Source organism: Anser brachyrhynchus (assembly GCF_964034855.1).
Source record: "Anser brachyrhynchus genome assembly, chromosome: 1".
Classification (NCBI taxonomy): domain Eukaryota; kingdom Metazoa; phylum Chordata; class Aves; order Anseriformes; family Anatidae; genus Anser; species Anser brachyrhynchus.
In genome coordinates, this window is record NC_137694.1 from 146,565,715 (window position 1) to 146,593,039 (window position 27,325).

Sequence of the window (27,325 nt, forward strand, 5' to 3'; positions counted from 1 at the left end):
GATGTATATGTGCGTATATGTGTGTGTACATGTGTACGTCTGCACGAACGCCCCTCCACAGGGGACACCACAGCCGGCTCCCCTCAGGACAGCCCGCGTCTGCCACAGCCCCGCCCCCTCAGGGTCCCGCGGCTCGGGGGCGGGGCCACGGCGGCCGAGGGGGCGGGGCCAATCCCCGAGGGGGCGGAGCTCCCGTGCCGGGCCTATTACAAAGGGGAGGGGGGTCGGCGCCGCGCGTCACGTGGCCTGCGGGGGGATGACGAAGGCGGAAGCGGCGGCGGGGAGGATGTAGCGGCGGCCCTCGCGGCGAGCCGGCTCCGACATGGAGGTAACGGGCAGGGGGGGACGCGCGCGCGCCGCCCCCTCCTCCCCTCCCCCTCCCTCCCCCAGCGGTGCCGCGCGCCGCTTCCCGCCTGGCGCGCGGCCGTTACCCCTGAGGGGAGGGGGAGCAGCTGTGAGGGGCTGGCAGCGCACCGGGGGGGGGTCGCGTCGCCATTTCGCGGTCCCGCGCGGGTGAACGGGCCGTGCGGGGTGGTGGGTGTCCCTCACGTTCGTAGCCCGCACAGGCAGCCGCCCGCGTGCTGTTCGGGGGCAGGGAGGTGAAGCGCCACGGGTGGGGTCGGTTATTGGAAATGTAATGGGGTGCGTTTTCTTGCGTGATGCATCGTTCTGGCGCTGTGCGTGTAAACAAGAAGGGCATCGAGGCCCTGGAACGTGCCCAGAGAAGGGCTACGAAGCTGATGAAGGGCCTGGAACACAAGTCCTGTGAGGAGCGGCTGAGGGAGCTGGGGTTGTTTCCCTCTGGAGAGGGGGAGGCTTAGGGGAGACCTCATTGCTCTCTGCAACTACCTGAAAGGAAGGTGTGGGGAGCTGGGGGTCGGCCTCTTCTCGCAGGTAACCAGTGATAGGACTGGAGGGAATGGCCTCAAGTTGCACCAGGGGAGGTTCAGGTAGGAAATGAGGAGACATTTCTTCTCAGAAAGAGCAGTCAGGCACTGGGACGGGTTGCCCAGGGAGGTGGTGGAGTCACCGTCCCTGGAGGTGTTCAAGGAGAGGCTGGACGTGGTGCTTAGGGACATGGTTTAGTGGGTGACATTGGTGGCAGGGGGGTGGTTGGACCAGGTGATCTTGGAGGGCTCTTCCAACCCTAATGATTCTATGGTAAAAATAATATAGAATCATCTGGTCTCGGTGTAGTATGGAGAGAGGTGTGCCATCATTTTTCTTAAGCAGTACATCCAATGTGTTATCCCTAATTATACTGTGCAAGTATACTGCTTGTAGTTGCAGACGTTAACTAACAGGAATGCTGAAATATTAGGAATGTCAATGTTGACATAGCTCTGTGTACCGTGAAATCGGAAATACAAACTTCTTTAGAGCTTTCTTTCTTAAATGCTATATTTATGTTTAATGGTCATGTTATTTTCCAACAAATTTGCTTTTGCTTTCTCAAAAAACTCTAGCCAATGTGAGAGTCCAGACTCTCGAGAGAGAGATAGCTAAACTGTATTTGTCCTTGGTCTGTACTTGAACTCATATTTCTAATTAGTCTTTCATGCTATCTCTCTCAGCTATTCTCTCAAAATTGTTAGTCAGTCATTATCTGTTTCCAGTTTGTTTTTCCCATGGTTTCTATTACAAGGTTTTATTTATGAGAATAAAGAGAGTAGCAAAATAAGTGAAGGATGTGGGTGTGTGTACACACGCCCTCCCCCTCTCTCACACACGCACAGAGCCTTTTCAAATATATTGTCAGGCCTAAGCTTTTAGTGTTAAGTATGTTATTTTTAAAGAAAACAAGAACATAGTTGAGGGGTACAATTTGTTCAGAAGTTGCTGAAGTTTGATTTAACTGCTGCTTCTCTACAAGCTTTATTTGGTTTGTACATTTTTAGTAACAAGACAGTAGGATACACTATTTTAACTGCCTGTAAATTAAATGATTTTCATTAGCGTGACAACTCTAGATGTCAAGTAACGAAGCCATAAGATCATACTGATTTAGCAGTTTTCAATTCTGCTGTTTTATTGGATTAACCACAATAGATCTCTCATTTTTTCTTCTCCGTTATCTGTCTTACTGGTCATACAAATATTGTCTTTTTTTTTGAGTTCCCACTATACCAAGTTACTCTCCAGGTTTGTAGACTTTCACTTGGTTCCTTTGGTAGTGTACATTAAATAAAAAAAAAAGTTCAGTTCTCCCATATTATCTTTATTTTGTTGTAGGTACAAGATGGTGGGCAAGAGATGGTGGCTTCCTCTGTCACACCAGGGTCGGGCAAATCAAAGGTAATCAGACCTCACAAATCTGGTTTACTTGGATAACAGTGGTTGAGAGGGTAGCAGCTTAGCATGCTAGCCATGGATAATAGGAAGACATAAAGGTATTTTTAAACAATTTCATGTCTTCTAGGTGTTTTGAAAACTGACATACGAACGCTATGCTAAGGCTAGAAAGCATGAAACAAAAATTGTTACTGGTATACTTACTTCCTGTCATAATAACCAATAAAATATTGAATAGCATCTAGCTCTAATAGTAGTCCGTTTCATAATGTATGTAGGCTTCTTTGCATATGTTGGAAGTAAAATAAACAATGTTGATGTTAGGTAAGTGTGCTATAGTTAAAACACTGTTCAAATTATGTTACTCCAAACACCTTTGTCAGTCTACTGAAATGTAACCCTTCCCAGCTGAGTTCTCCTTTCTAGCTGATGCTGCATCTGTAATGATAGAACTAGATAACATAACTTCTGTAACTTGCCCTGTTATTGTCCTTAATGAGTGTGTGCTAAGGCTTTCTTGTCCTAAAATTTCACTCCTTGGAAGTTGGATGCTAAGATGCACTGTTTTCTGTTTACTTCTGGGTTAGAGGAAGTTGGTTTCTGTAATATGTACTTTTTTTTTTTTTACAGCTGGACACATTGCCCAAAGAAGATCTCATCAAGTTTGCCAAAAAGCAAATGATGCTTCTGCAGAAAGTGAAATCAAGATGTACAGGTATTTGACTGGAGAGGGAATAATTTCTACCTTAATGCTTGGTACTATCTGATCTTTCCTAATTTCGCTGTACATATTTGCTAGGTAGATTTAAATTCTAGGCTTTTCCTTTTTTTCTCCTTCCTTTGATTTCCATATTTTTGTTGGAGGATAAGGGCTTAAGTCCCTAGAGTGAGAGGTATGGAAGAAGAAGCACTGCTTTTGTCAAATATTAAATTAACTCAATTGTATGTGTAGCATGATGGAACAGTGTAGCTTGTGCAAGAGTGGAAGTGGGGCTTGCCATTTTCTGTTCCCCATACCTGTAGCAGGGATAACCTTTAAGAAATCAGATGGGAGGGGGAACATCTCTATTAGGTTTTTCATAATTAGTCCTGTTGAGGTGTGCAGTGGCTTCTTTAAAAATGTTAGCTATTCTATATTTGATCACTTGCTTCTTTAGACAAGAAATCCTGAAATACAGAAAACGAAATTCTGTGTTAATACCTAAAAGTATCCTGAGTATGTCTGTCCTCTCATGTGCTGTCCCCCTCCTCTCTGCTGTCCCTTTTCCTGTAGTGGCTCCCTGCTTGGACTAGTGTCACCTCCCCTTGTTTGGAGTTACAGTCATGCTGGTTGCTGGTAGCTGCCCAGCAAAGCAATAAGGATAGGGATGGGCTATACTGGGTGTTTCTTCGATGGGGTTATTTGAGAGAACTTCTTCTCCAACCTGCTGCCTATTTTTAGAGATTTAGTAGGAAATGCATGTCTCTTCTCTGGCTTAAATTGACCGTGAAACAGAAGGTAAGACAATTGTCATGGTTTTGTTATTTGTTGTCTCTCCACCCAAACAAGGAAGCTTTGTTTCCTGAGGAAATCAGGCTAAACAGCAGCAGCAGAGAAGTAGCACTGAATGCTTGTTCTCTTTCTGTTAGCCCTTTGTATCACTTGGCAACAAAAACTGATGGAGTAAGACATCTGACTTGAACAGAGTGATGTTAAGTTTTGGATTTACTAGGAATTCGATACTGTGATAAAGCATCAATTCCTGCTTGATGTGAAACTCCTATACTACTTTTTATTGTTTTGCTCAGAGCTAGAGAAAGAAATTGAAGAACTCAAATCTAAAGCAGCTTCTGGAGGAGCTGATGACATTATTCAGGTAAGAATCCATAATAGGTTTCTGATGTATTGCATAATATTAACTGAAATAGATCTACAGACATGACTTGTGATATGTAGTGAACAGCTGTAGAACTGTTATTCAAATCTGTGGTCTATCTTCAGGAATTCAGGATGCTTCCTAAAAACCTCTTTTTTCCTCCTTACCCTACATCCCTACTCTGCTTTTCAGGAAACAGTTCTTTGAGGGGAAAATGTATAGAATAATAAAATTTCCTCAGCAAGACTTTGTCCTTGTGTAATAGGTTAGGAAGGCTTTTGTTTATCTCAGAATGACTGCTATAGATAGACTTCAGCCATTTAGAAGTCTTTTGAGACAGTCAGAAACACAGAATTAAAGCTGCATGTCACAAGAAATACTTTTGGGAAAAAGTAACTGGAATTATTCTAGTGCCAAGAGCATCTGTCTCAAAGTAAGGGTTATAGGCAGCACATCAAAGTGAAAATTGGCAGTGAGGAGGACTTTTATCAACTGGAAAAAATGTTTTTAATAATTTGGATGGTGATTTCTCTTCTACAGAAGGGAAGCTTTTTTTTCCTCCTCTTTCTACATGGCAGTAAAAATAAATCAGCTGATGACAACCAAGATTTTGAACAGAATCTATTAAGCAACATCATTGTACTAGTCTGCCTGTTCCCATATCTGATGTATTTGGGCTGCAAGTAACTTTTAAGATCAGGCTGGTCTACTTAATTAACAACAACAAAAACATCCTGACCAATATGCAACTTCTTACTGCTTTGCAAAAATCATTCAGGCTTCCGTTGTTAAGGAACCTTTTTCCCAATAATTTCTTTCTTTTTAAATTAGGCTCTCACAGAAAGACTGGATGTTGTGCTTCTGGAAAAAGCTGAAAGTCAGCAGCAGTGTGTAGCTCTGAAAAAAGAAAATATTCAAAGAAAACAAGAAGCAGAGGTACTGAAATGAATAAAGCATTACTAAAATATTTCAGAATGATGGTGTGTTTTTTAGTTTTGTTCACGTGCTTCATTTCCATTTTAATCTTTTTCTTAACTGACCTGTGTTCTGTTATACCTTAAAAGATCTAAAGGCTTCATATGTAATTTAGAGGCTACAGAGAACAGATACGTCAGTGTTTTCGTTGGACTGACAATAAATGTAAAATTTCTATATGTATTTGTTAGATCCACAGCTGTTCAAAAGTAATTCAGTCCATGCATCAATAGCCTAGATATGCAATGCCTCCAAATCAATTCTGTCTTTTTATGGTAAATGGGAGGTTTTAAATTCAGGTATTCTTAGGAAGCAGCCTGTCAGTTAAGTCACCTAAATCATGTCAATAATCTCAGTTAATAATAAAGTGAAGACTCAGTCACATGGAACTGATGAACGGCTTTATATTCTAGCTACTTGAATATGATGTTATAGAGGTAATTTGGTCTTTAATACATGATCACAGTAGTTGCTTTACAAGCAGACAAACATGATCTAAGACTTAATTTTTGTTTTTCATTCTGTAAACAATTTTATACTCTGTAGAGTCTTCTGAATTGAGTTGTTCCAACATAGCTGGCTGTTTAAAAACTATAGCAGTTTTTAAAACTAAGGACTCCTAAATCTTCTAGTTTATTATAAACAGTTTATTTGGAATTTATATGTGCTAAATTATCAGCATTTGATGACTTGTATGTTTGTTTAGGCTGCAGTGGCCAAGACAGAAGAATTGCAGAAGCAACTGGAGCAATCAAATACTGACTCTCTGGAAGAAATAAAAGCCTTGAAGAACGAATTAGTAAATGCACGATCCAAATACAATGACGATTTAACAAAGCTGAAAATAGAATTAGAAGAACAAGTGAAGAAACAAACGGAGCTGGTAGAACAGATTGAATGTCACAGTGATAATCAAGAAGAAGTTAAAAGATTACAAGACAATGTCCAAGAAATTAAATCTACTTATGAGGAGCAAATTTTGTGCTTGACCAAGCAGTTGGAAACTGTGAATGATGACAAAACCAAAGAAATTGCAAGCCTGCAAGAAACTATTAAAAGCAATTCTCAATGTTACCATAACGAAATCAACGGTCTGAATGAAGAGCTTAAAAAACTAAAAATTGCCCATCAAGAAGAGGTATCAAAGTTGATGCATCACATTGAAATATCTGCTAAAGAAAATGAAGAAAAGCAAAATCACATAAATGAGTTACAGCGCAATTTGGTAGAGAAGGACTTAAAAACAGAGAAAAATGTGAAAGATGAAGCATGTGCTTCCACTGACCAGCAAGAACATGACTTGGAGCAGCTAAAAGCAGTAAATAAAAATCGAGAGAACAAGACAGATGTTGTAGATATGCAAGAAGAACCTCGTATAGAAGCAAAAATGGAAGAAAAGGTTAGACACCTGGAGCATAGCTTAGAAGAACTCCAATCTCAACATGCTATTTTAAAAGATGAGCTAACTTATATGAGCAATGTTAAACTAAAACTGGAAGAGGAAATCCGTCGCATAAAGGATGAGTATTTTCATGAGCGGGAAGACTTGGACTTTAAGATAAATGAACTGCAGCTTACTAAAGAAGATTATTGTTGTGTGATTGAAAAGCTAAAATCGGAGCTTCAAACAGCTAGACACCAATGTGAAGCCACAGCAGAAGAGCATAAATTAGAAATTCAGACTTTGAAGGAGCAACATGAGAGAGAAATTTCTGAACTAAATAAAACTTTATTATCCAGTTCTGAAAAAGAAAAGATGGAATTAGCTTTTGAAATGCAGGATCTTAAAGAACAACTTGAAAGGCTAACTCAAGAGAAGGAAGAAGCATTGTTCAATTATGATACCCTGAGAGAAACTCTGGAAACACTACAGACTGAGCTAGGAGAATCTGCTGGAAAGATCAGCAAGGAATTTGAATCAATGAGACAACAGCAAGCTTCTGATGTCAGTGAACTACAGCAGAAACTCCGGGCTGCTTTCAATGAGAAGGATGTTCTTCTTGAAACTGTGAATCGTCTCAAGGCAGAAACAGAAAAAATGTCATCTAATCAGTTAGAGATAGAGGAACTTAAACATAAAGTTGTTAGTCTTCAGGAGGAGAATGACACAATAGCAAGCTGTGTCCACCAAAAAGAGGTTGCTATAAAAGAACTGGAAGAAAAGATCATATCTCTTTCTGATCAAAACAAGGATATTTTAAGTGAACTAAAATGCTCAGGTGAAGAGAGAGAAACCCTTCAGGAGAGGTGCAAGCAAGAACAAGGAAAAGTTGAGGAACTTCTGCAAGAAGTAAATGTTGTTAACCAGTACAATAGTGACCTGAAGAAAAAGCTGGAGGAATTAACAGAAAAACTGAACGAAGCTTTAACTGCGAAGAATGAAAATGCTGAACTCCGAACACAACTGGAAAAACAGGTCGACTCTCTGGTGGGTGAAAGAGAGAACCTTTCATCTGAAATGTATACTCTTCGTGAGGAAAACAAGAAAATCATTCAGGAAAAAGGTGATTTAAGTAGAAAGCTGGAAGAGATTACGTCTGAAAAAGACGGTTGGTTAGTGTCGAAAGAGCAGTCTGAAAACTTAGAAAAGAAACTACAAATGATCACTGCAGAGAAAGACCATATATCATCATTACTTGAAAGTGAACAAGCGCACAGGTCCCTTGTAAGAGCTCAGATATACCACATCCTTGAGCAAGTGGGGTCCAGCATTTCAAATTCTGATGAGGACTGTGATTTTCTCAGCTTACTACAAATTGCAAATGAACGCTTGGCAAAAATGAAGGAAGAGCAGTGCCTTGCTCTGCAGAATGAGGAGAAAGCTCTTCACTTGCAGAGGGAAGTTGAGAGACTAGAGGAAGAAAATGCAGCTCAGTATACAGAACATAGATCCCTGATTGAAGACTTTGAAAAAGAAAAAAGTCTTTGGAGAGAAGAATTGGAAGGAATGTTGTCTGAAAAAGAAGCCCTTCAATGTGACATCCAGGAGCTGAAGAATGCTGGTGAAAAATCAACGATTGAAAATCAAGAGCTTTTAGCGAAGATTGAAGAAATATCTGGAAAACTTGCTTTCTATGAAAGTCAAATACAAGAACAGCAAAAAGAATCCAAAAACGAAGATGACTTAAAGTTCGTTCTGGAACAAAAGGAAACTGAACTTAGAAATGTGAAAGACGAACTGAGTTCTCTAAAGGTTATATTTTGTTATTGAAGTATACAGACTAAACCTCTAAAGTCTTCAGAATTAAGGTTCAAAAAATACTTTCATTCTCTTTGTTTTTTCTTTCCTTGGCCTCAAAGTGAGTTTCCCTTCTAGGAAGCATGTGTTTCTGAGTTGCCTAGCACCTCAGATTCCCTTCCTTCCCCTCAGTTAAAAAAAAAAAGTCAAACAGCAACAAAAATCCTAATGCTGTTTTGATAAAATGTGCTTGTATTTGAAAACGTTTTCCTATTGGTTTTGCCAAAAGTGCTCACTTAACTAGACGGACTAACTGGCCTAATCTTTCACCTTTTTCTGTGGCTCCATCTCAAACAAAACTGTTTGATCTGCGTTAGCTACTTCTAACTTCAGGTTGTGGGTATTGATGGTTACGTAAAACTGACAGCTGGTCAGTCAGTATTAATGGTCTTCCATTTTTTGTCCTTGAATAGGATGGAAAGCAGCTGTTAAAAGGTTGGAATGTTTTCCTTTCAACATAATTTTGCTTTTCAGTTATCAGGCTAGTTACCAAGCTAATATGAAATTGCACATAAAGGCTTTCTTGGTAATGAGAAAGTAGACGTAGTCCAGCTTGTAGCTGGAACTGCTAGTGGCTTGTTGAAAACAGATATCACAAAGAAGCTTCTTGTAATACTTCTCATATCTTTGTTTATAATACAGAATGTAATGGAGACATTGACAGAGAAAAATGATCAACAGTCTTCAGTAGCAGAGCTTCAGGAAAAAATTGGTATCTTTCTTGCTGTTGTCTTTTATGTAAACAGTTTTGTGGTTTTTTTTGGATTGTTAAACTTTGAGTTTTTCTTTCTGTGCATAGTAATCCTGCATTTCCTGTATGCCAAAGAAGGTGGGGAAGTAGATACCAATGCTACTTCCTACAACATTCCTCTCATTAGGCATTCAAAGTAACATTAGCAATTTTATACCTGTTATCATTTGATACTTCTTTTTTTTCCTAAGTACACTTAACTATAAACAGTGTATTAGATTTCATCTTTATTAAATATGGAAAATAAGGAATCCTTAGGATTCCTTATCCAATAGGATCCAATAGGAATCCTTATGGCTACCAAGAGAAGAGGAAAGCAACACTTTGCTGAAGCTACTGTTGTCTCATTGCAGTAATCCCAGCTACTGTTGTCTCATTGCAGTAATCCCAGCACAATTGAAAGAAAATTATTCTAAGTTGTTACAATTATATGTAGAAGTACACAGGAATATGGCTTTTACTGTAAACTGTAATGGAAGCCTTTGAAACAGGGAAGGATTATCTGTGAGGCTGGATGTTCTAGCTTCAGAGTGAACTGAAGGGCTTAGCTGAATGAAATCTTTGAATACCTGCAACACTTTATATTTTATTTCAAACTGGTATTTGTGTTCTAATTGAATTTCATTTCTTGGGGGGAGGAGAAGCAAGTTTATTCACTTTCTTATTTATTTATTTTAGGAAGGCTGGAAAAAGAATCTGCAGAAAAAGGAGAGAAGCTAAATAAAATTAAGATGGTTGCTGTGAAAGCAAAGAAAGAATTGGATACCAGCCGAAAAGAGGTACCCTGACTGCTTCTTAGATATGAAGAATGTTCTGCATGAAGGATTCTGTTTTAATGACATATGCTTCTTTGTAATAAGATGCAATCCCTGAGGGAAGAATTGGAGTTGGTTCAATCAGAAAAAGATCAGCTGGCTGCTTCAATGAAAGATGTAATTCAAGGAGCGGAAAGCTATAAGGTAGGAATGGTACTGTATCTACCAAAGACGGTTAACTGTCAGAAAAATAGTTTGCTTTTGAGTCCTAGCCTGGATATGTGTTGTTTACTTGCACAAGTATGTTTGGTAAAAGAAATGCCAGTGCAGTTAAGTACCCAAATCAAGAAATGTATGGTTCTAGTAACAGAACTGTTTATCTACTGTCAGAAGAAAACAAGGCAATTCTTTTCTACTGGATAGTATTTTTAAATCGCCCTTTAAATCTGGCGTTGTATTTGTCAAACACTGTTGCTGATGCAAATCTCTTCTTATGAATTCTTTAAGTACATAAAATTGGGGATAAGTTAGAAAGTCCTTAAGTGATAAAGAAAAAAGTCAACAATTCCCTGGGAGCAAGTCCTTCTGGAGCACACCTCTGGGAATATGAAAGAGAAACCGGTGGCTGAGGATGGTCTGCATGGATTTATTGAGAGTAAATCATGTCTGACTAATCCTGGTCTGATTGCTTGCAGTGATAGAACAGCTGGAGTTGTGGATGAGAGGAGAGCAGTGATTGTCACTTACCTAGACTTTAGGAAGGCCTTTAACGCTACCTCTCTCAATACTCCTGACCAAGCTAGGATGTTATGGTCTAGAAGGACAGAACTTTTTTAAGCACCTGTTTTTTTTAAAAAAAATGGCTATACAGTGAACATCTTTGCCTTGAAGACAGTCCAGCTTTGGAACAGGTTGTGCAGGGATGTAGTGCCATCTCCATCCTTGGAGTCCAGTCCTTGGAAAAGCCTGACTGGACAAAGCTCTGAGCAACCTGGTTTCATCTCACTGCTGACCTTGCTTTACACCGGAGGTTGAACATAGACCTCCTGAGGTCTCTTCGAGCCTAAATTATTCTACAGTTTCATGAACTGAAAATAACTTCTCCCAATTTCTCTTGTAATGAAACTACAGCTTTAGTTTCATTTTGATGCTTCTGATATGGTAGTAAAACACCCCGTATGCTGAAATATTGGAAAGATAAGTGTCTAGGGTTTAGCACGTGCTTAAGACAAGCGATGTATATTGTAGAAATTGAAGTTTGTGTGTTTGTGTTAAGAATCTTTTGATGGAATATGATAAGCAAGGAGAAGAGCTGGATTCTGAAAAAGCCAGAGTGATTAATCTTGAACGTCAGCTCGATGACCTCACAAGACAGCTACAGGTGTCATCCCAGCAGGTCAGTTCTGTATTTGTGTCTGAGCTATTGGGCTAAGTTTTGTTCATATGACTGGTAATAATACATAGTTTTATAACCAAAGTGTGTTATGGATAGTTACTTGAAATTCATTTTTTCCTCAGCATCTGGTGCTTATCTGGGCTGTGAGAAAGTTAAGGATGTCCAGAATGACTGGCCTTTTTAGTAGGAAGGGCTTAATATACCCCAGGTCAGCTCACAAAAAAGAGCAGGTGACCAACTCTGGCTTCAGTTGGACGCACAACTTTGTTGCATGTACCAAATACAAAAACAAGTATTGGACTTGGGCTGTTTCTCTGATTTCACACCTACACTTCTCATGAAGTACAGTAACCTTAAAGTGTTAATTTTTTTTCAGTTCCTTAGACAAAATATGCCTGTTTAACCAATAGAATGTTTGAACATACGGAATTAACTATGGTGGGTTTTTTTGGATCTTCTACAAGAATTAGACTTTAGGATGCATTGGGGAGTACTGTAGTGACATTCAAAAGTCTAAGATGGGGATTAAACATCTGTGAGACACATTCTGCAAAACTAACTGAAATGGGCTTGGGATTTAGGATTTAAACTCCCAGGCCACATACATAACTACACTGAAGATCAACCTAGGTCACTGTTTTCTTATAAATAGAAGCTACTAGTGAATAGCATAAGAATAAATCACAAATAGTAGCATATACTCTGATTATTGCAGGAGTTATGTTTTTCAATGTGTTATAAAGTATTTTGTAAATAAAAACGCTGTTCAGGCAATTGTCAGCTTCTTTCACTTACACTTCATTCATACTGCATTCTTAATCTGCATGATAGAGATTGAGATAAAAATACCGAAGATGTCAAAAATAAGTCTGCTAATCATTGCAGCAGTAGCCCAGACATAGGAAGAGTTCTTTCTATGTACTGATGTGTTCTCATTGAAGGGATGGTAGTGCTGCAGTTGAATATTTTGGGGGGATTAATGGGATGGTGATTCAGGTATAAGTACAACTGCACTTGATGTGGGGCAATTGAGTATTTGAATCTTGTGTATCACTGCGGGACACAATTCTTGCAAAGAGCCAAAAGGTGTTCTTCAAATTTCTCACAACAATCATATAGAAAGCTAGGCACATGGACTCTGAATAAAATAACCAAATTGTGCTGGTGATTTTAATTTAGTCTGTTTCTTACTCTGGTTTAAAGCAGTTAAGGTGGTGAGACTTGATGCTGTCACTGGTAGGAGTGCTGATGAAAATCAGTGTGTGTTTGGTGTGTTTTTTATTTTTTTAAGTATGGATAGTATCTTATTAATCAGTCACATGCAAATTCAGCTTATCTTCCCACTACCATCATTTTAGCATGATCAGTTACATTCTGCTAATGAAGATCTGCTGGCTCGTGTCGAAACATTGCAATGTAATACTAAGCTGCTGGAAGCTCAGATACTGGAGCTACAAAAAGTCAAGGCAAAGGCTGAAAAAGAACTGGAAGCAGAAAAGCTTCTAAAAGAACAGAAAATAAAGGTAATACTGTGTAGAGATGGTGAATGGATTGAAGCATTACTGTCTGTGAATGTGACTTCTGGAAGAGTTTTATAAATTGTGCTTATTTTAGAACAAGTTCCATGCTTTTTCTTGTTACTTCACTCGGTCTTCTTTTGGAAGCTCGGTGTGTTCATTGAAAGAACTTTGCAGTACCATCGCTTAGAGTAGATTGGAGATACTGACAAAATGTGAACAACATTTTGTAGTCTTGTCAAGTTTTCTTTGGCTCCCAGTGACTTCCTGAAGAATTTTATCTTTCTGCAACCTTAGTGAGTGTGTCTGTTTGTAAACTTGTGTACTCTGCTGACATCTGTCTTGAAATTGGACTGCATAATTGAAAAGTATTTAAATTTCAGGAACATAGTGGCACTCTCCGAGAACTGGAGGAGCTTCAGACACAACTTCAGAAGGAAAAGAAGCATCTGCATAAGACTATGCAAGAATTAGAGCTGGCCAAAAAGGTACAGTAATTACTGTTGTTTGTGTTAGTACTTAACAGACTACCAAAATTTTTGGTCCTTCTTGTTGTGTTTAATGTCTCCTGTTCTGTTTTGAGGACTTTAATCATAAGGTATGCAAAAGGAAAACCATGAGGATTTTTACCCCTTTTTTCTTTAGAGAGCTGATGTGTGTACTTTTTGAGGAGTTATTTGGCAGGGGAGAGCAAGGGTTGTTTGTTTTTAGCTTAGTTAAGCATTTTATCCTGACTAGAAAGAGGAATAGAATTCAGGTGTCTGGAGTACTTGTATGGTGCACTATTCAGAAGCCACCCTTGCAAGGAGTGAAGATGATAGAAACTAATAGCTGCAAAATACCTACTGCTTAAAACTGTTGAAATTGGCAACAGATTTTTTTTAAAGCTTTTGGTTCTTGTTCAAAAACAAATTATTCGCTGAGGATATGGAAACCTGATGGGTGGGTATTGTTTGTGGGTATTGATAGTTATAAAGTCATTTTGTTAAAAGATCAAACAACTATTTCTCATTTATTTTGGGATGGGTGAGGAAGGAATTCTTGTCAACTGAGTCAGATTTTTAAGTTTGTAAATTGTTTGCATGTAACTTGCAGGATGCTCAAAAGAGTACACTGATGGATATGGAAATAGCTGATTATGAAAGGCTAGTAAAAGAACTTAATCAGAAGATTAGTGATAAAGACAGTAGAATAGAAGATCTTGAGCAGGAGACGGGGATTCAGAAACAGAAACAAGAGACCCTACAGGAAGAAATAAGTGAGTAAAATATAAACAGTAGTTATGGTATAATTAGTAGTAATGGTAAAAAATTCAGATATGTCCGAAGTTGATGAGTGAGAGTAAAATTTTGAGGGAACACTAAGCAGTTACATAACTTGAAAATACTTTCCTAGAAAGTAAACTTCACTCGGTCTTCAGTCACTTGATCATTCAGTAAATGAAAGCTAAATAGCGTGACTGACAAATGGTTTCTTACCTGATTAACGAAATCATAATTTATGAAAGTGATTGGCAGTGATTTTCAGTCTGACATACCACACTTATAAAGCTTTACTAGTTAACATGTGGTTAAAAACTTTAATTTCTTCCTATCCGTAAGTGGAACTCTCAAAACAATTTCATTTGTAAGAAGGTCTTGATACAGAAACGATATACTAAACTTGCTGCAAACAAGTAGCTTAACAGTTCTTAAGAAATCTGTAAAATTGCTTAAGTATTTTTCAATATTTTTAAGGAAATATAGGAGGGGAAATTCTCTTAGCATGTAACTGTTTTCTGCACTAGAGTCACTTCAGTCAACTATGCAACAAGATGAGGAAAGAAATGCCAAGATAAAACAACTCCTAGTGAAAACCAAAAAAGAACTGGCTGATTCAAAACAAGCTGTAAGTCCAGCAGTTAATGACTGCATACTTGCATTTTTAAACTAGCTTTCAAATAATGGTCTTGTAGCTGAATTACTAAGTTGTTGTGGTTTGTTTTTTTTAATTAACCAGATGCTTCTATCATGCAGGAAAATGATCATCTAATGTTGCAGGCATCATTGAAAGGGGAACTGGAAGCCAGTCAGCAACAAGTGGAATCCTTTAAGGCAAGAAATTTCACTTCTTTGTTAATGTAATAAAGTCATATGTTAGTATTTCTTATGTAAGCAATACAGATGTGATTTGTTGTGGGTAGATGGAATATAAGCTGAAGAAGGAAAATTTTATTTTTAGTACCTGGTTACTGGTTCTGTTTCTTGAACGAGTTTTTTGTTTGCTGCTTTCCCCAAATATTTCCCCTGTGATGTTGTTTAAACAGGTTTACCCTTTCTTGCTCCTCTTTCTTTTCCCTTTTCCCCAAAACAGAGAAGTGAATAACTTTGAAGCTTTTAAATGGGATAAATTTTAAAATAGCTTAGGTATGGGAGCTGCTCAGTTTAAAAACAAAAGAATATGGCATCATCAGCAGAAATCTTGTGTTCTCTATCTGTGTAAATTCTCTTGGAATATGATAAATAGTAGCAGGGAAGCTTTTGTTCTTGCATGCTGCCACCACACCCACCACTGTAATTTTCAGTTTTCTCTTTAAAAAATACCATATATTTTATTTAAGTATATCATAACTTATGTCTATTTCTTATAATTTTATTAGATTTTAAATTTATATTCACCAATTCTGTGCAGGGATTACTGTAATACAAGCCTATGTGCTCTGTGGCACGTCCCCTTGAAAATGGAAGAAAAATGTTTTTCATACTAAAGACTGAGCTTTCACCTGGCTTTTTCAGATTCAAGTGTCTGTATTAACATCGGAAAAGCATAAAGTCCAGGAACAGCTGCGAACCTCTGCAGAGCAACACCAGCGTACCTTGAGTGCTTACCAGCAAAAAATTGCAACTTTGCAAGAAGAATGCAGAGCAGCCCAGGTACTGTGGTGGAAGAAGTCATGTCATAGACTTTAGAAAGGAGACTTAACTTCAGTCTAGAGACAGTTTGCATCTCTAAAAAATACTTGCAGGTCTTTTGCTATTGCCATCTTGTCTGTCAAGAATTGGGAATTATCTCAGTGCTTTTTGTATTTGAGTTGTGGTAGTGGACAAGCCAGCCTGTCCTGGTTGTTCTGCACCATCTGTGGTGGAATGTCTGGACTGCAGTCTTGTGTTTCTAGTAGGAAAAACCTTGTAGCAGTGGGAAGTCAGAATTCATTTAAGATGGTCAGGAAGTACGCACATTGGGGAGAAAAGAAGTAATCACCTCTTTCCTTAAAGATAAGGGGGGGGAGGAGTATCATTTGCTTATAAAAACAGTAACATAGCTACCACTTTAAAAGAAAAATCAATGAAGTGTATTTGCAAGCACCTTTTAATATGCTGCTGTATGAGCAGCTTCTTAATTGGCAGCTAAGTTGTGTGGAGTTGACGGTAATGCTGAGGTTTTTATTATTTCTGTTTTTTGGCCGTATGACAGTGTTAGATGTGCCTGGAATTTACTTCTGTTTTTTGCATTAGAAACAGGCAGGCTCAGTAGGAGTGTTATGTTCCAGCTGTACTTACACAGACTAGTATGCCAATGTACAGCTTGTACAGCTTGTTTTGTATGATAGATGCCAGTCCTGCAGATAAGTAACATGAATGCCTCCCAAAAAACATCTCCTTTTTAAAAAGGTGAACTGAAATGGGCAAACTCTGTGGTTAGTCCTACAGGAGGCTTGCCTGAGTTCCACTGGTAGATGTGGATCACTGTGGAAATTCGAAAATTTTAGTCATCTCAGGGATGACTAATGAACCTGTAAGCTTCCTTAAAAGCCAAGAATGGAAACCTACATCTGTATTTTCATAGAAAATAGACAGCATGAGTACTTGAAAGGTCTTACTGTTCAGATGGGAATAATTCTTGCCTGTATACTATACAGTAAAGGACGAAGCCATTATGTTGTGATGCAGTTTTCTCTGTCCACTGTCTCAGCCATGTATCAGCTGAGTTCAGAAGAGAAGACAAACCAAATACCCTTACAAGGAAGGTATCTTACATTATTTATTATCCCTTCAAGGCTGACTTAACTTCTCAAAATTATGCGTAATTTTCAGGCATATTAGACATTTGACACCTAGGTAGCATAAAAAGAAAAGAGAACTAGACCCTTTTTTCTCCCCTTCATCTTTGTCTTCCTTTAAAGCTGTTTGATTGAGCCCTTTACATGTGAATATCTTGTGAATGTAATTGTTGGAATTTGCAAATATTCTTTCCTTTCTTGAAGACTGGGATGTTGAATATCAGTGGCTTCTTGCTTTTAAGTTTCAAGATTGACAATAGTATTCCATTAAAATCTAAAGAAAAACATGATCTGTTGCAATACTCCTGTTTTATCCATTCAAAAGAGGAAAGTGCTGCTGGTGGTTCATTTTACTTCTTTTTTCAGCGTAAGGTACATTGTAGAGCACATAGGTGAGCGTAGTCAATCGCATAACTTACTAAGAATTTATCTTCTGTCATAGGCTGAACAAGAATCTGTTACATCTGAATTTGAGAGCTACAAAGTCCGTGTTCACAATGTTCTAAAACAGCAGAAGAATAAATCTGCTTCTCAGACAGAAACTGAGGGAGCCAAACAAGAAAGGTAAAACCAAAATTTTTGTGTACGGAAGAATACTAGTACTTGAGCTATTGTGCTAATGTCTGACCAAAAAGTGGAAAAAAGTGTCTATAGAAATAGAGCTATTTGACTTTTAACATGACTTTCTAACTGGCTCTACCTATCTGAACAGAAGAAAGATCATCAATTTTTGAACCACGTCTCAGCTCTCAGTAGTACTATGCTGGTTTCTAATCCCTTGATTCATCTCTAATATATTAATTTTTCTGCAGGTTACCTGTTTTTTTCAGTTGGGGGGAAGTGTATAGTGTTAAGAAGATTTTCATGGTTCTTGTGAGCAGAAATTGGCCAGTGTCATCTGTGTAAATTTGAGACATCACTTTCTCTGATGTAAAGCACTGAAGCAGTGTAAGAACTAAGAAGTGAACACCAAATTGATACTGCTCCTCTGAGCTCACTTCTTGATTTTTTTCAGGAAGGAATGGTTTAGTGTAGGTGAAGTTCTGCTGGAGTTGACTGAATTGGCAGCCAGATTTAGACTCCTATCAATTATTATATATGGAAAGACTTGAAAAAAAGGTTACATTGCAGAAAGGTCCATGGAGATCATTTAAATATAGTTGTGAGCTGTGTAAACTCAGGTTCACTTCAGAATGTGTCTGAATATCATTGAAAATAGATCTGTTTCTGTAAGTTATTTTTAGAACTGGTCGATGGCTGACCTTGGAGACAGACTGGGTGTTTTTGCATAAGATGTCGTAAGTTGTTTCTGACATAGATCTTAAAACAGTACATAAAATTGCTGCTGACAATCCACCAGAGGGAGACTTGTGTTTTGTTAGAAGACTTGGGCTTTTTTGGTTGTCTGGTTTGTTTGTTTAACGTATCTACTTCTTTGAAGCAAGCAAACTGCAGGAGTTGCATTTCTATCTCCTGTTTAAGAAGCTCATGAAAGAAGGTCACTTATTAAAGTGGACAAGTAATAAAATAATAAGCAGATAATTTTCAAAGGAATGATTTACAAGTATTAACTCTAGGGGTTAGCGGGATATACAACTCATGAAATAATGGAAGTAACAATGTATAAATACAGAAAGCATAAAAGGAGAATGTGTTTGACTTAAGACTTATTCCTACTGGTATATCTGATTTTGGTAAATTCTGTTGGTCAGAAATATATCTTATTTGGATTGATGCTGCTTTCTACTCCTTTGCCAGTTTCTTGGGGAGTGGTTGGAGAAGATTACTGTCCACTTTAGTAAGCAAACAGAGCCCACCACTACTTTTAAGTAGAAATTTTCGCCTGTCTGCATGCCAGATATTCTCCTTCTCTCTTGTTCCTCCAAACTGGATTGAAGCAGTAAGTGGTAGCAGTCGTACCTTCTACCCCAAAAGTACATTGCCAGCAGTTCAGATGGGATGTGATAAATCCATTTGCACCTGTATTGAAACATGATCAGAACTTTCCTAAACATTTCTGCTGCAGTCACATTCTAAGATTATTTTGGTCACAGTGCTGTAGTGATTTTAAATATGAAATAAATTCAGATCAGCCATGTTAAACATTGTGGGTATCATATAGGTTCTGAGATAATATAACTCTTTATAAATATATCTCATTTCTTTTTTCCTCCTTACAGAGAACAGTTGGAAATGGTGATAGATCAACTTAAAGTTAAGCTACAAGATGCTCAGCATAATTTACAGATAAATACAGCTGAATTCCAGGCGTTGCAGTCTGAACATGACACCCTACTGGAAAGACACAATAAGATGCTGCAAGAGACAGTTGCAAAAGAGGCAGAACTCCGTGAAAAGTAGGGTCTGCTGATGACTAGATATTGATACTTTACTTTGTGCAAACCTGAAGGACTGGACAGCTAGCTGACTTCAAACAATGCTTCCCAAAGAAAGGGTGTAGCTACAGAGGGAAGTTAAAGGAACTTTCAAAAGGATAGTTCGCTACTTTTTGTCAGCCTTCAGAGGTTTCAGCAGTGAAAATGAAGTAGTAGCTGATGAGAATGAGATCTTTGCAAGCTTTCTACCTGTTAAATACCAGATTTTTGAAGTTAACCTTTTTTAAGCATGTTAAATTTGCTGACTATTTGCTGTGTCCAAAGCTCAGCACTACATTTGTGTTGGACTTCTCAGCTACATTTTATGCATTTGCTTCTGATTGGAAAAATACTGTGGTTAAATGCCAACTATTTCCATGAGAAAATATCCACCACCAGGTGCCTTTCTTACAGAAGGTACTTTTTTCAAGTCTACTTGCCACAATCTTAATTTGCTATTTCTTTCAGAATGTAAGGAATCTGTTTAATCTGCATCACTTCTTGAGAAACGACACGAGGACCTACTTGAGCTCTCAAAAATGTCTTTCTGTGCCTTCTCTTTATTTTTAGGGTACAAAAAACTCACATGTAATACTCATTAGAAATTACAGTTTAGTCTCAGGAACTCTTGACTTCTTGTCTTTATCTTTGTACTGTTTTAGCTGTTCCTGATAGCCATGTGATGATTCATTGTAATCAACTGAATTATATCATTTTGCATTTCTCTGGAAACCAGCTATACCACAGTTAGTTTTCTTTCGTAACCAGAAAGACTAGCTCTTTGCTTCTCTGGCTAAATTTAAGTTTGTATGCTTATAAGGGCAAGTCCTGTGCTTAGTCATTCCATACATACACTCGTTTAATTGCTTGTGACAATTTTGTCTTGCTTCTGGAGTGCTGCCAAGTCGAGTACAATTGATGCAGTAGTGACATTTTTCTTTCCAAGAACGGTTATTCTACCCATTTTTCACTGAGTTCTGAAGTTTAAAAAAAAAAACGAACCTTATCATAGAAATGTATGTTTTCAGAAGTTCTGCATGAGTGTTTGGTAACTCTTTTAAAGAGTTACCAAAGAAATACAAAGCAAATGACATGCCTTGTATGAGGAGATAAACAGTTGTGTTGCAGCTTCAGAGTTGAATTTAAACTAAAAAACTTTAAAACACGAGTATTTTGGTGTTTGTTTCTCACATTTTATGTGTATGCTGTTTTCAGGCTTTGCACAATACAATCTGAGAACATGGTCATGAAAACAGAGCATACCCAGGCTTTGAGTCAGCTGACGGCCCAGAATGAAGCTCTCCGGAACAATTTCAGAGATCAAGTCAGGAATCTGCAAGAAGAGCACAGGAAGACGGTAGAGACACTTCAGCAGCAACTCTCCAGGGTAGAAGCTCAGCTCTTCCAGCTCAAGAGTGAACCAAGCACTAGAGGTAACTTTTGGTCATGAAACCAGGTTTTCTCAGGTTACACACTCTGGGGGAATTACTTATATTTCTGTACTTGAGTGCGTACCTAAAACAAGGCTATAGCGTGTGGGTCTGCAATACAATAGAAACTTACTATGTAAAACTTGCAGCAAGCCGTATCAGTCCACTGATACTGAGTAAAGAACAAGCTTTTATTACTGTACCTTCAGAATCACTATCACTTGTTTTATGCAGCGTATGTATCATGAGACAGATGGAGGGAAATCACTTTGTAAATATTAGGTGCTCTCCCTATCAGTTTGTCTCAGATTTTAGAGAGGTTAGTGGACCTCTGCCTCCAAAATGAGGGGTATAGCTACAGAACAGCATATTGAAAGGTGTTTTAACGATGTTTAGTATTTGTGTACTTGCTATTTGACCCCATTTCTAATTTAAAATCTTACTCTGTTCAAGCTCAAGCACTGTTTCTTATTTTCTTTAAATTTTTTTTCTACTAATTCAGATGTAGTCAGTTATTTGCTAGGAAGCAGTAACAGTTTAAGAAGTCGCTCTTTCCATGTGTTATTTAATTGCAGAGCAGTATCTGATTGTACTGAAGCAGCACAATAGCACACAAAGTATTAAAACTAATTTACACCACCCACAGGACTAGGCGGAAAAAAAAAGCTAATACTGTTTTGCATCAAAAAGATTTGGCATTCTTGTCATAGCTACAACAACTTCAAGGATGTTGCATTAAGGTTTCATAGCCACTGAAATGAACGTTGCTAATCAAGTTTGGATTTAGAAACTGGCTTTGACTGAAATGGTCATTTTGAGGTGAAAGGCTGCATTTTCCATTTATAATGTCATGCTTGTATCTGGCTCTCAAGGCTGTACTTTATGTACTGCTTTCTAATTCAAGATTGGTGCACCTGTGAAATAACCCAACCTATTTCATTTTGATGACAAACATCAGTAAGTATCTTTCAGGTCCAGCTGTTTCAAATCCAGCAACGAAGAACTCAAGAGAACGGCGAAACATTGACCTCCCTGTTCTTGATGTGCACGCCGTAGCCAGGGAAGAGGGAGAGGGTATGGAGACAACAGACACAGAGTCCGTGTCTTCTGTTGGCACTTACATTCCATCCTTGGAACAGCTTCTGAACTCCCCGGAAACAAAGCCTGGTAGGTTGAACACGTTTTTAGAAGCATTTGCCTGTGTAAGCTGCAGAAGTTTGCACCCTCAAAATACATGAAAATGTTGTGTTCTCAGGCTCGTAGGTGCAATACACAAGTCTAATTAGTGCCACTGAGTATACCTTGTCCTGAAGTTCCATATGAGTCTTTTCCTTCAGTAAGGAGTAACAACAAAAACTTGTGACAGGATTTAGCAATTTAAAGACTGTATCTGTAACTTTCTAAAGGGAAAAGAATGGATGAATAAGGCAGAATAGTTCATCACTCTTAGTGTTCTGGACTAGTCTTTACTTAAGACAATTAAGTGAAATAACTCTCCTTAATGAAAACATAGGTTGTGTGTTCATCTTTATCAGAACAGGAATTCATATTTTTTTCAGGAAAATGAAAGCCAGTGCAAAGAACAGTAGAAAACAAAAGAGTAGAAAAAGTAGAAGAATAAATAGTAGCATCTAGTTGTGTTTTTAAAAGTCTACTGAATACCGTATGGACAAATGTTGAAAAATCTCCATATATGGGTGGGAAACAAGGGCTAAATTAAAACCATATATCTTGATGTACTTAGAAGGGGACCGGCAAATCAGTTCTAAGAAACTTATGTATACAAAAACAGGTCGCAAAATGAGCATGCAGCAGCAGAAGTGATCGCTATTAATTTGGCAGCTTGAATTTGCATGGATTTCATTTCCTGTGTTAATGATGTCCTAATGTTAAGTTAGCCTTAAGTAGATGCACGTTTTTTCCTTCTTTCTCAGTTTTCTTTTCCAATTCATTGCAGAACCATCTCAGTGGCAAACAGAGCTCAGCAAGGATGAACTGATTCAGAAATTAAACACAACAACGAAGAGTGCTGATCACTTGAATGAATTACTTCGTGAATCAGAAGCAACCAATGCAATCCTAATGGAACAAATAAAGGTTAGCAGATGTGCAGTGAATGTGGGGACAGCTCTAATTTCCATGGTCTATTTTGTAGACCAAATGTTTAACACCAAACATCTTTCAGAAAATCCCAGTCTATGGAAATTTGGTGATGCAAAACTTAATTTTGGGAAGGGCTTCATTCCACAAAAGAAATCGGTGTTTCCAAAGTGAACTTTTTTCTTTTCCAGTTTCTCTTATGTGGGGTGGGGAGGGGAAGTTTTTTTAAAAAAGCAGAGTTTAGAAGTTTAGTGTCTAGTACTAGTGCCTTTACTGTTTTCATTTAGCTAAAACCAGTAAATTCTGAGGAAAACAGTTTCTATTCCAGTAACTAATTTCAACTGTCTTAAGCTAAAAGATGATGTATGCATCTCTCTAAACATATTAATGCAATCTGGTTTGATTTGATTGTACCTCCTGGAATTTCCTAAAAACATTTTTAAAGTTAACATTCTCTAAACGTAACTTTCTTTGGTAAATGATTTCTTAACGACTGATAGTTTTGTTAAACCTCTGATCCAGGTTTTCTAACTTATCAATTCTTTATCACTGAAATTGAATAGTATCTCATAATTATTGAACAGATTTTATCAGAATAATTTACTTTTGATCAACAAACTTATCTCCGGACAACGTTACCACCTGTTCAAGCTTCATTGGATTTTTGTCCAGAATATGTTGCTATGCACACATTGTCCTTTCTGAAGCAAGCTGAATAATTCGCTTTTTAGCTCCTCAAAGTGCTATTGTTAATTGTTTTTCTGTGATGCAAACAATATTGTGTGGTCTTTTTTTCCTCATCTGCAGCTTCTTAAGAGTGAAATAAGAAGACTGGAACGAAATCAGGAGAGAGAAAAGTCTGTAGCTAATCTGGAATATTTGAAGAACGTTCTGTTGCAGTTCATATTTCTAAAATCAGGAAGCGAGAGAGAGAGGCTGCTGCCAGTAATAGACACCATGTTGCAGCTCAGCCCTGAAGAGAAAGGAAAGCTGGTTGCAATTGCCCAAGGTAGGTGGGATTCAAAACATTGTCACAAAAAAAGGAAAAATGGAACTAAAGGCAACTGGAGTTCTGTGCTGTCTTTTATGTAGACTTTTGAGGAAAAAACTTGCTTAGTAGCAAACTTAGTAGCATAATGCCCGTGAGCTAGCAATAAAGTCATTCTAGTCTTTTGGGAATTTACTATTCAGTTTTCATAAAACAGATAAATACCTGAAAACATAATTAAAATTTAGGTGAAGTGTAACTACTTCTGACACGTTTTAGAAAGATGATGATAAGCTGTAAAAATGTAATGTGTTCATATTCTGAGTAGGATTAAAAATTTCTGTCGAAGTGACCTTGAAATGGAGGTTCCAATAGGTTAATGATTTTTCTTGGCAGGTGTTCTAAAAAGGTAATTAAAGTGGTCCTCTGAAGGCAGTACTGCAGACCTAATATTAGTTTCAATATCAGCTTTAATTAAAAAAAAAAAGACACCAAAATATGCTTTTTGTTTAAGAACTATTGGAACTAGGGAGGGAAGGCAGAAGAGTTAAGCCTTTAAAAGAAATCAACCCAGAAGCTATGATGGCATGTAATAAGAGTGTTTGACAAGTAACCAGAACATTATCTGGTTTGTCCCCTTAAAAATCCTTTTTAAGGTATTGTTTGTATCTTCTCAAAATCAACATGTAGCTTTAGCACATCATTAGCAACTGACATATACTCTATTATTTTTAAAATAATTTATTAGTTCTGTGTGTATGTATAAGCACTTAAAAACTATTGAACAAAAACACAATGTGTAAAGTGACAATATAATGCATTCCATGATAATCTCCGCATTTGGAAATATGACTTAAATTAAGCCTATAGCATTTCAGTGTTCTGGCACTATAATGAACACTGGCTGGATCTTTCTGAAGAAAGATGATGAAATGTTTTTTTAAGTGCACTTTGTGATTAAAGTCCCTGAATGCGTTCTTGGCAACATGAAAATAAGTACTAAATGTTACCTCTTCAGCAAGTTTACAAGGACAGCATTTGAAAACCGACATTGGGGAGGAGGGTGTCAAGATCAGTTTTCCAAATGATGTAATGTCTAGCACAGTAAATTTAGTTTACAGTAAGCTTTTCTTCTCCTTCAGGTGAGGAAGAGAGTACCTCACGGCCCTCTGGCTGGGCTTCCTACCTTCACAGCTGGTCAGGACTTCGATGAGACAGTGGAAATACTGAAGTCTTAAACACATTCCACCATTGCAAAACAAAACAAAAAAACAGTTCAATGCTACAACACCGCTGGGTTGTCCTACTTTAAGATTTCTCTATTTTCAGCTTTTTAGCTTCTTCTAAGGAAGAAGCCTTAGTAGCTCTGAAAGGCTGTCCTGTGCTGTTTGACAGCAGTGTACCTCTTGTTAGAGCTGATGATCAGAAGTATAATGAGAAGTGACAAATTAACTGTAAATTGCTTGAAACAGAATCTGGCAAATCTGTGACAGGTGTTCTGATGTTGATTTAAAAACTTGATCTAATAGTAACTGGAATAACTAGATTTCAGACTTAAAGCGTTTTGAAGTGTTTACAGTTTCTTTCACATGTTTTTGTCAGCTCACTAATCTATACGGTTCGTGCTGTTCTTCTGCATGTAGAAGTTAAAATAGTTATTTCCTTTCTGGTGATGCTTACAAGGTGTAAGATCACTTGGAAACAGAAGCGGGATTTTCTGTTTTGACTAAATTTTTAGTCTTGGTTATATTTTTCTTCTGCAGTAGCTGGACTGAAGATATGAAGGCAGTGGTCCACAAAATTTAGAAGGTGCCTAAAACTATATGAAGCGTAATGTTTGGCACATCTGGGGCATGGTACTGTAATGGAGATTAATGGCATCTGTGGAAGTGTTGGGATAGTATTCCAATACCAGCAGTCATAAGTGAGCGGAAGCTTTAGGAGAAAAGGTATGAAATGAGAAAAGCTATGACTTTGTAACCTGAGGTTGGAAGCTTGTGTTCAAGACCAGGAAGAAATGTTACGTTTACTGTAGTGATGCCTGTACTTAAAAGGCTACTCATAGTCATATTGAAGATACTAAAGGAAGAATCATGAGTTCATACATTAGATTCCTGGTGGTGACTTTGGAGGGAAAAGGACAGATTTCATCAATAGATGTATCTTTTAAATGTCCTGATGATCGAAGTGTTACATTCTTCTGTCACTTCTGTGTTTGCACACATCGTTTGCACAAATCTTTTGGACAGATACTTTAATCTCTGTTCCAGGCTCTTCAACAGAATGTTTGTGTTTTTTTGTTTGTTCGTTTCCAAGAAAAATAAATCTCTGAAACAGAAGTATTTCTTCTATTACTAGCACAGCACCTTTTTTTAAAGCTTGTGTCGCTTTTCCCTTGCTAGTCCATACTACCTTTCACTATCCTAATTTATTTGTACATTACTAAGTGCTTACAAGTGCTTTTGTACCCTGCTTACCTTCCAAACAGAGTCCTTTAATGTTTTTTTCCCCTCCTATGCCCTCTGTGCAGTTTTACAGTGAATCATTCCCTGGTACACATACCAATGCTAAATAGTATTCATTTTTCTCTCCATCTTAGTTGAGGCCCTGAGGAAATGATGCTTATTCCTTTAATATTACTTTGTACAGGGCTGAAATGTATTTGCATATAAGAACATAAAGTCAGCATGTACTGTGAATAAACTGGTTGGTAACTGAGCTTTTAGATTTTTTTTACTTGTATATATTTCAGTGCACAACTGACAAATCCAACATACTTTATTTAGGTGTTTTAATTTCTTTCCGTACTCTTGGGTACTATTTTTCATTTTTCTTCTATTATATGCTCTAACTGGAATCTTTATGGTTTGTGCTACCAGTGAAAACACCCTGTTTCAGGTCACAAAACTGAAAACTGACAGTATAGGGCATCTGCAGTTTGTAAATGTAGATTTCAAGCATGGAGCGATATTTGCTTTTTGAAATGATAACCATACCTTCAACATCTGTGATTTGCTCCAGTTCTCAGTTGTTTAATTCTAACTCTCATTTGCAGCTGAACTTGATTAATGTCACTCAAAAGAATGCTAGAACAGAGCGAGGGGAGGTTTCAAATAAGCATAAAAATATGTGCAAGTCATTCTCCTGCTGTGACTTTAACAATGGGAGCACATGAGCGAAGGGGTACAAATTCTTTTCATTTGGTTCAAACTTTGCAGCTGATCTGGTTTAGTTTCTTCTTCATGTCTGCTCAACTGTCTATAAAGAGCTGTGACAAGTTTCTTTTTAAATGCATATGTCAGAACAGAAGATTATTTATCGTTGTAAACTGTGAATAAATGTATGCAAGTAACATATCACTGGCTGTACTAAGTACCAGTTGCTTATTGACTTTCTTCAGGTCTGAGTTGCATGCTCACTGATTTTAGTAAAATTCAAGTATTATACTGATGAATGTAGTGGACACCTCTTGCATCGCTATATATATTTTTTGTACAATGGAAGATTAAAGTCTTAATATAAAACTATTTTAATAACTGCTACTAAACTGTGTTTGAATGCTAAGATTGCTAGAATTTAACCTTTGTGGCAATAAACTCTGCAAACAAACGTA

The 27,325-nt window shown here is 37.8% G+C and overlaps 1 protein-coding gene across 2 annotated transcripts; it reads left to right on the plus strand.

Moving 5' to 3' along the window:
- The first annotated feature begins 218 nt into the window (after nt 1-218).
- Nucleotides 219-27,325, plus strand: GCC2 (GRIP and coiled-coil domain containing 2). 2 transcript variants are annotated; one of them, XM_080603695.1, is made up of 24 exons: nt 403-454; nt 2,116-2,142; nt 2,233-2,295; nt 2,923-3,007; nt 4,081-4,148; nt 4,980-5,084; nt 5,830-8,316; nt 9,004-9,073; nt 9,791-9,891; nt 9,973-10,071; nt 11,144-11,263; nt 12,622-12,786; nt 13,164-13,268; nt 13,876-14,038; nt 14,567-14,667; nt 14,796-14,873; nt 15,555-15,692; nt 17,262-17,383; nt 19,000-19,176; nt 20,410-20,627; nt 21,597-21,791; nt 22,582-22,721; nt 23,532-23,733; nt 24,855-27,325. In XM_080603695.1, exons 3-24 carry the CDS (start codon nt 2,254-2,256, stop codon nt 24,923-24,925), a joined length of 5,052 nt encoding a protein of 1,683 aa, XP_080459821.1. In that variant the 5' UTR covers nt 403-454; nt 2,116-2,142; nt 2,233-2,253; the 3' UTR covers nt 24,926-27,325. The 2 variants fall into 2 exon arrangements, with proteins under 2 accessions (XP_080459820.1, XP_080459821.1); XM_080603694.1 differs by lacking the exons at nt 403-454; nt 2,116-2,142 and adding an exon at nt 219-328.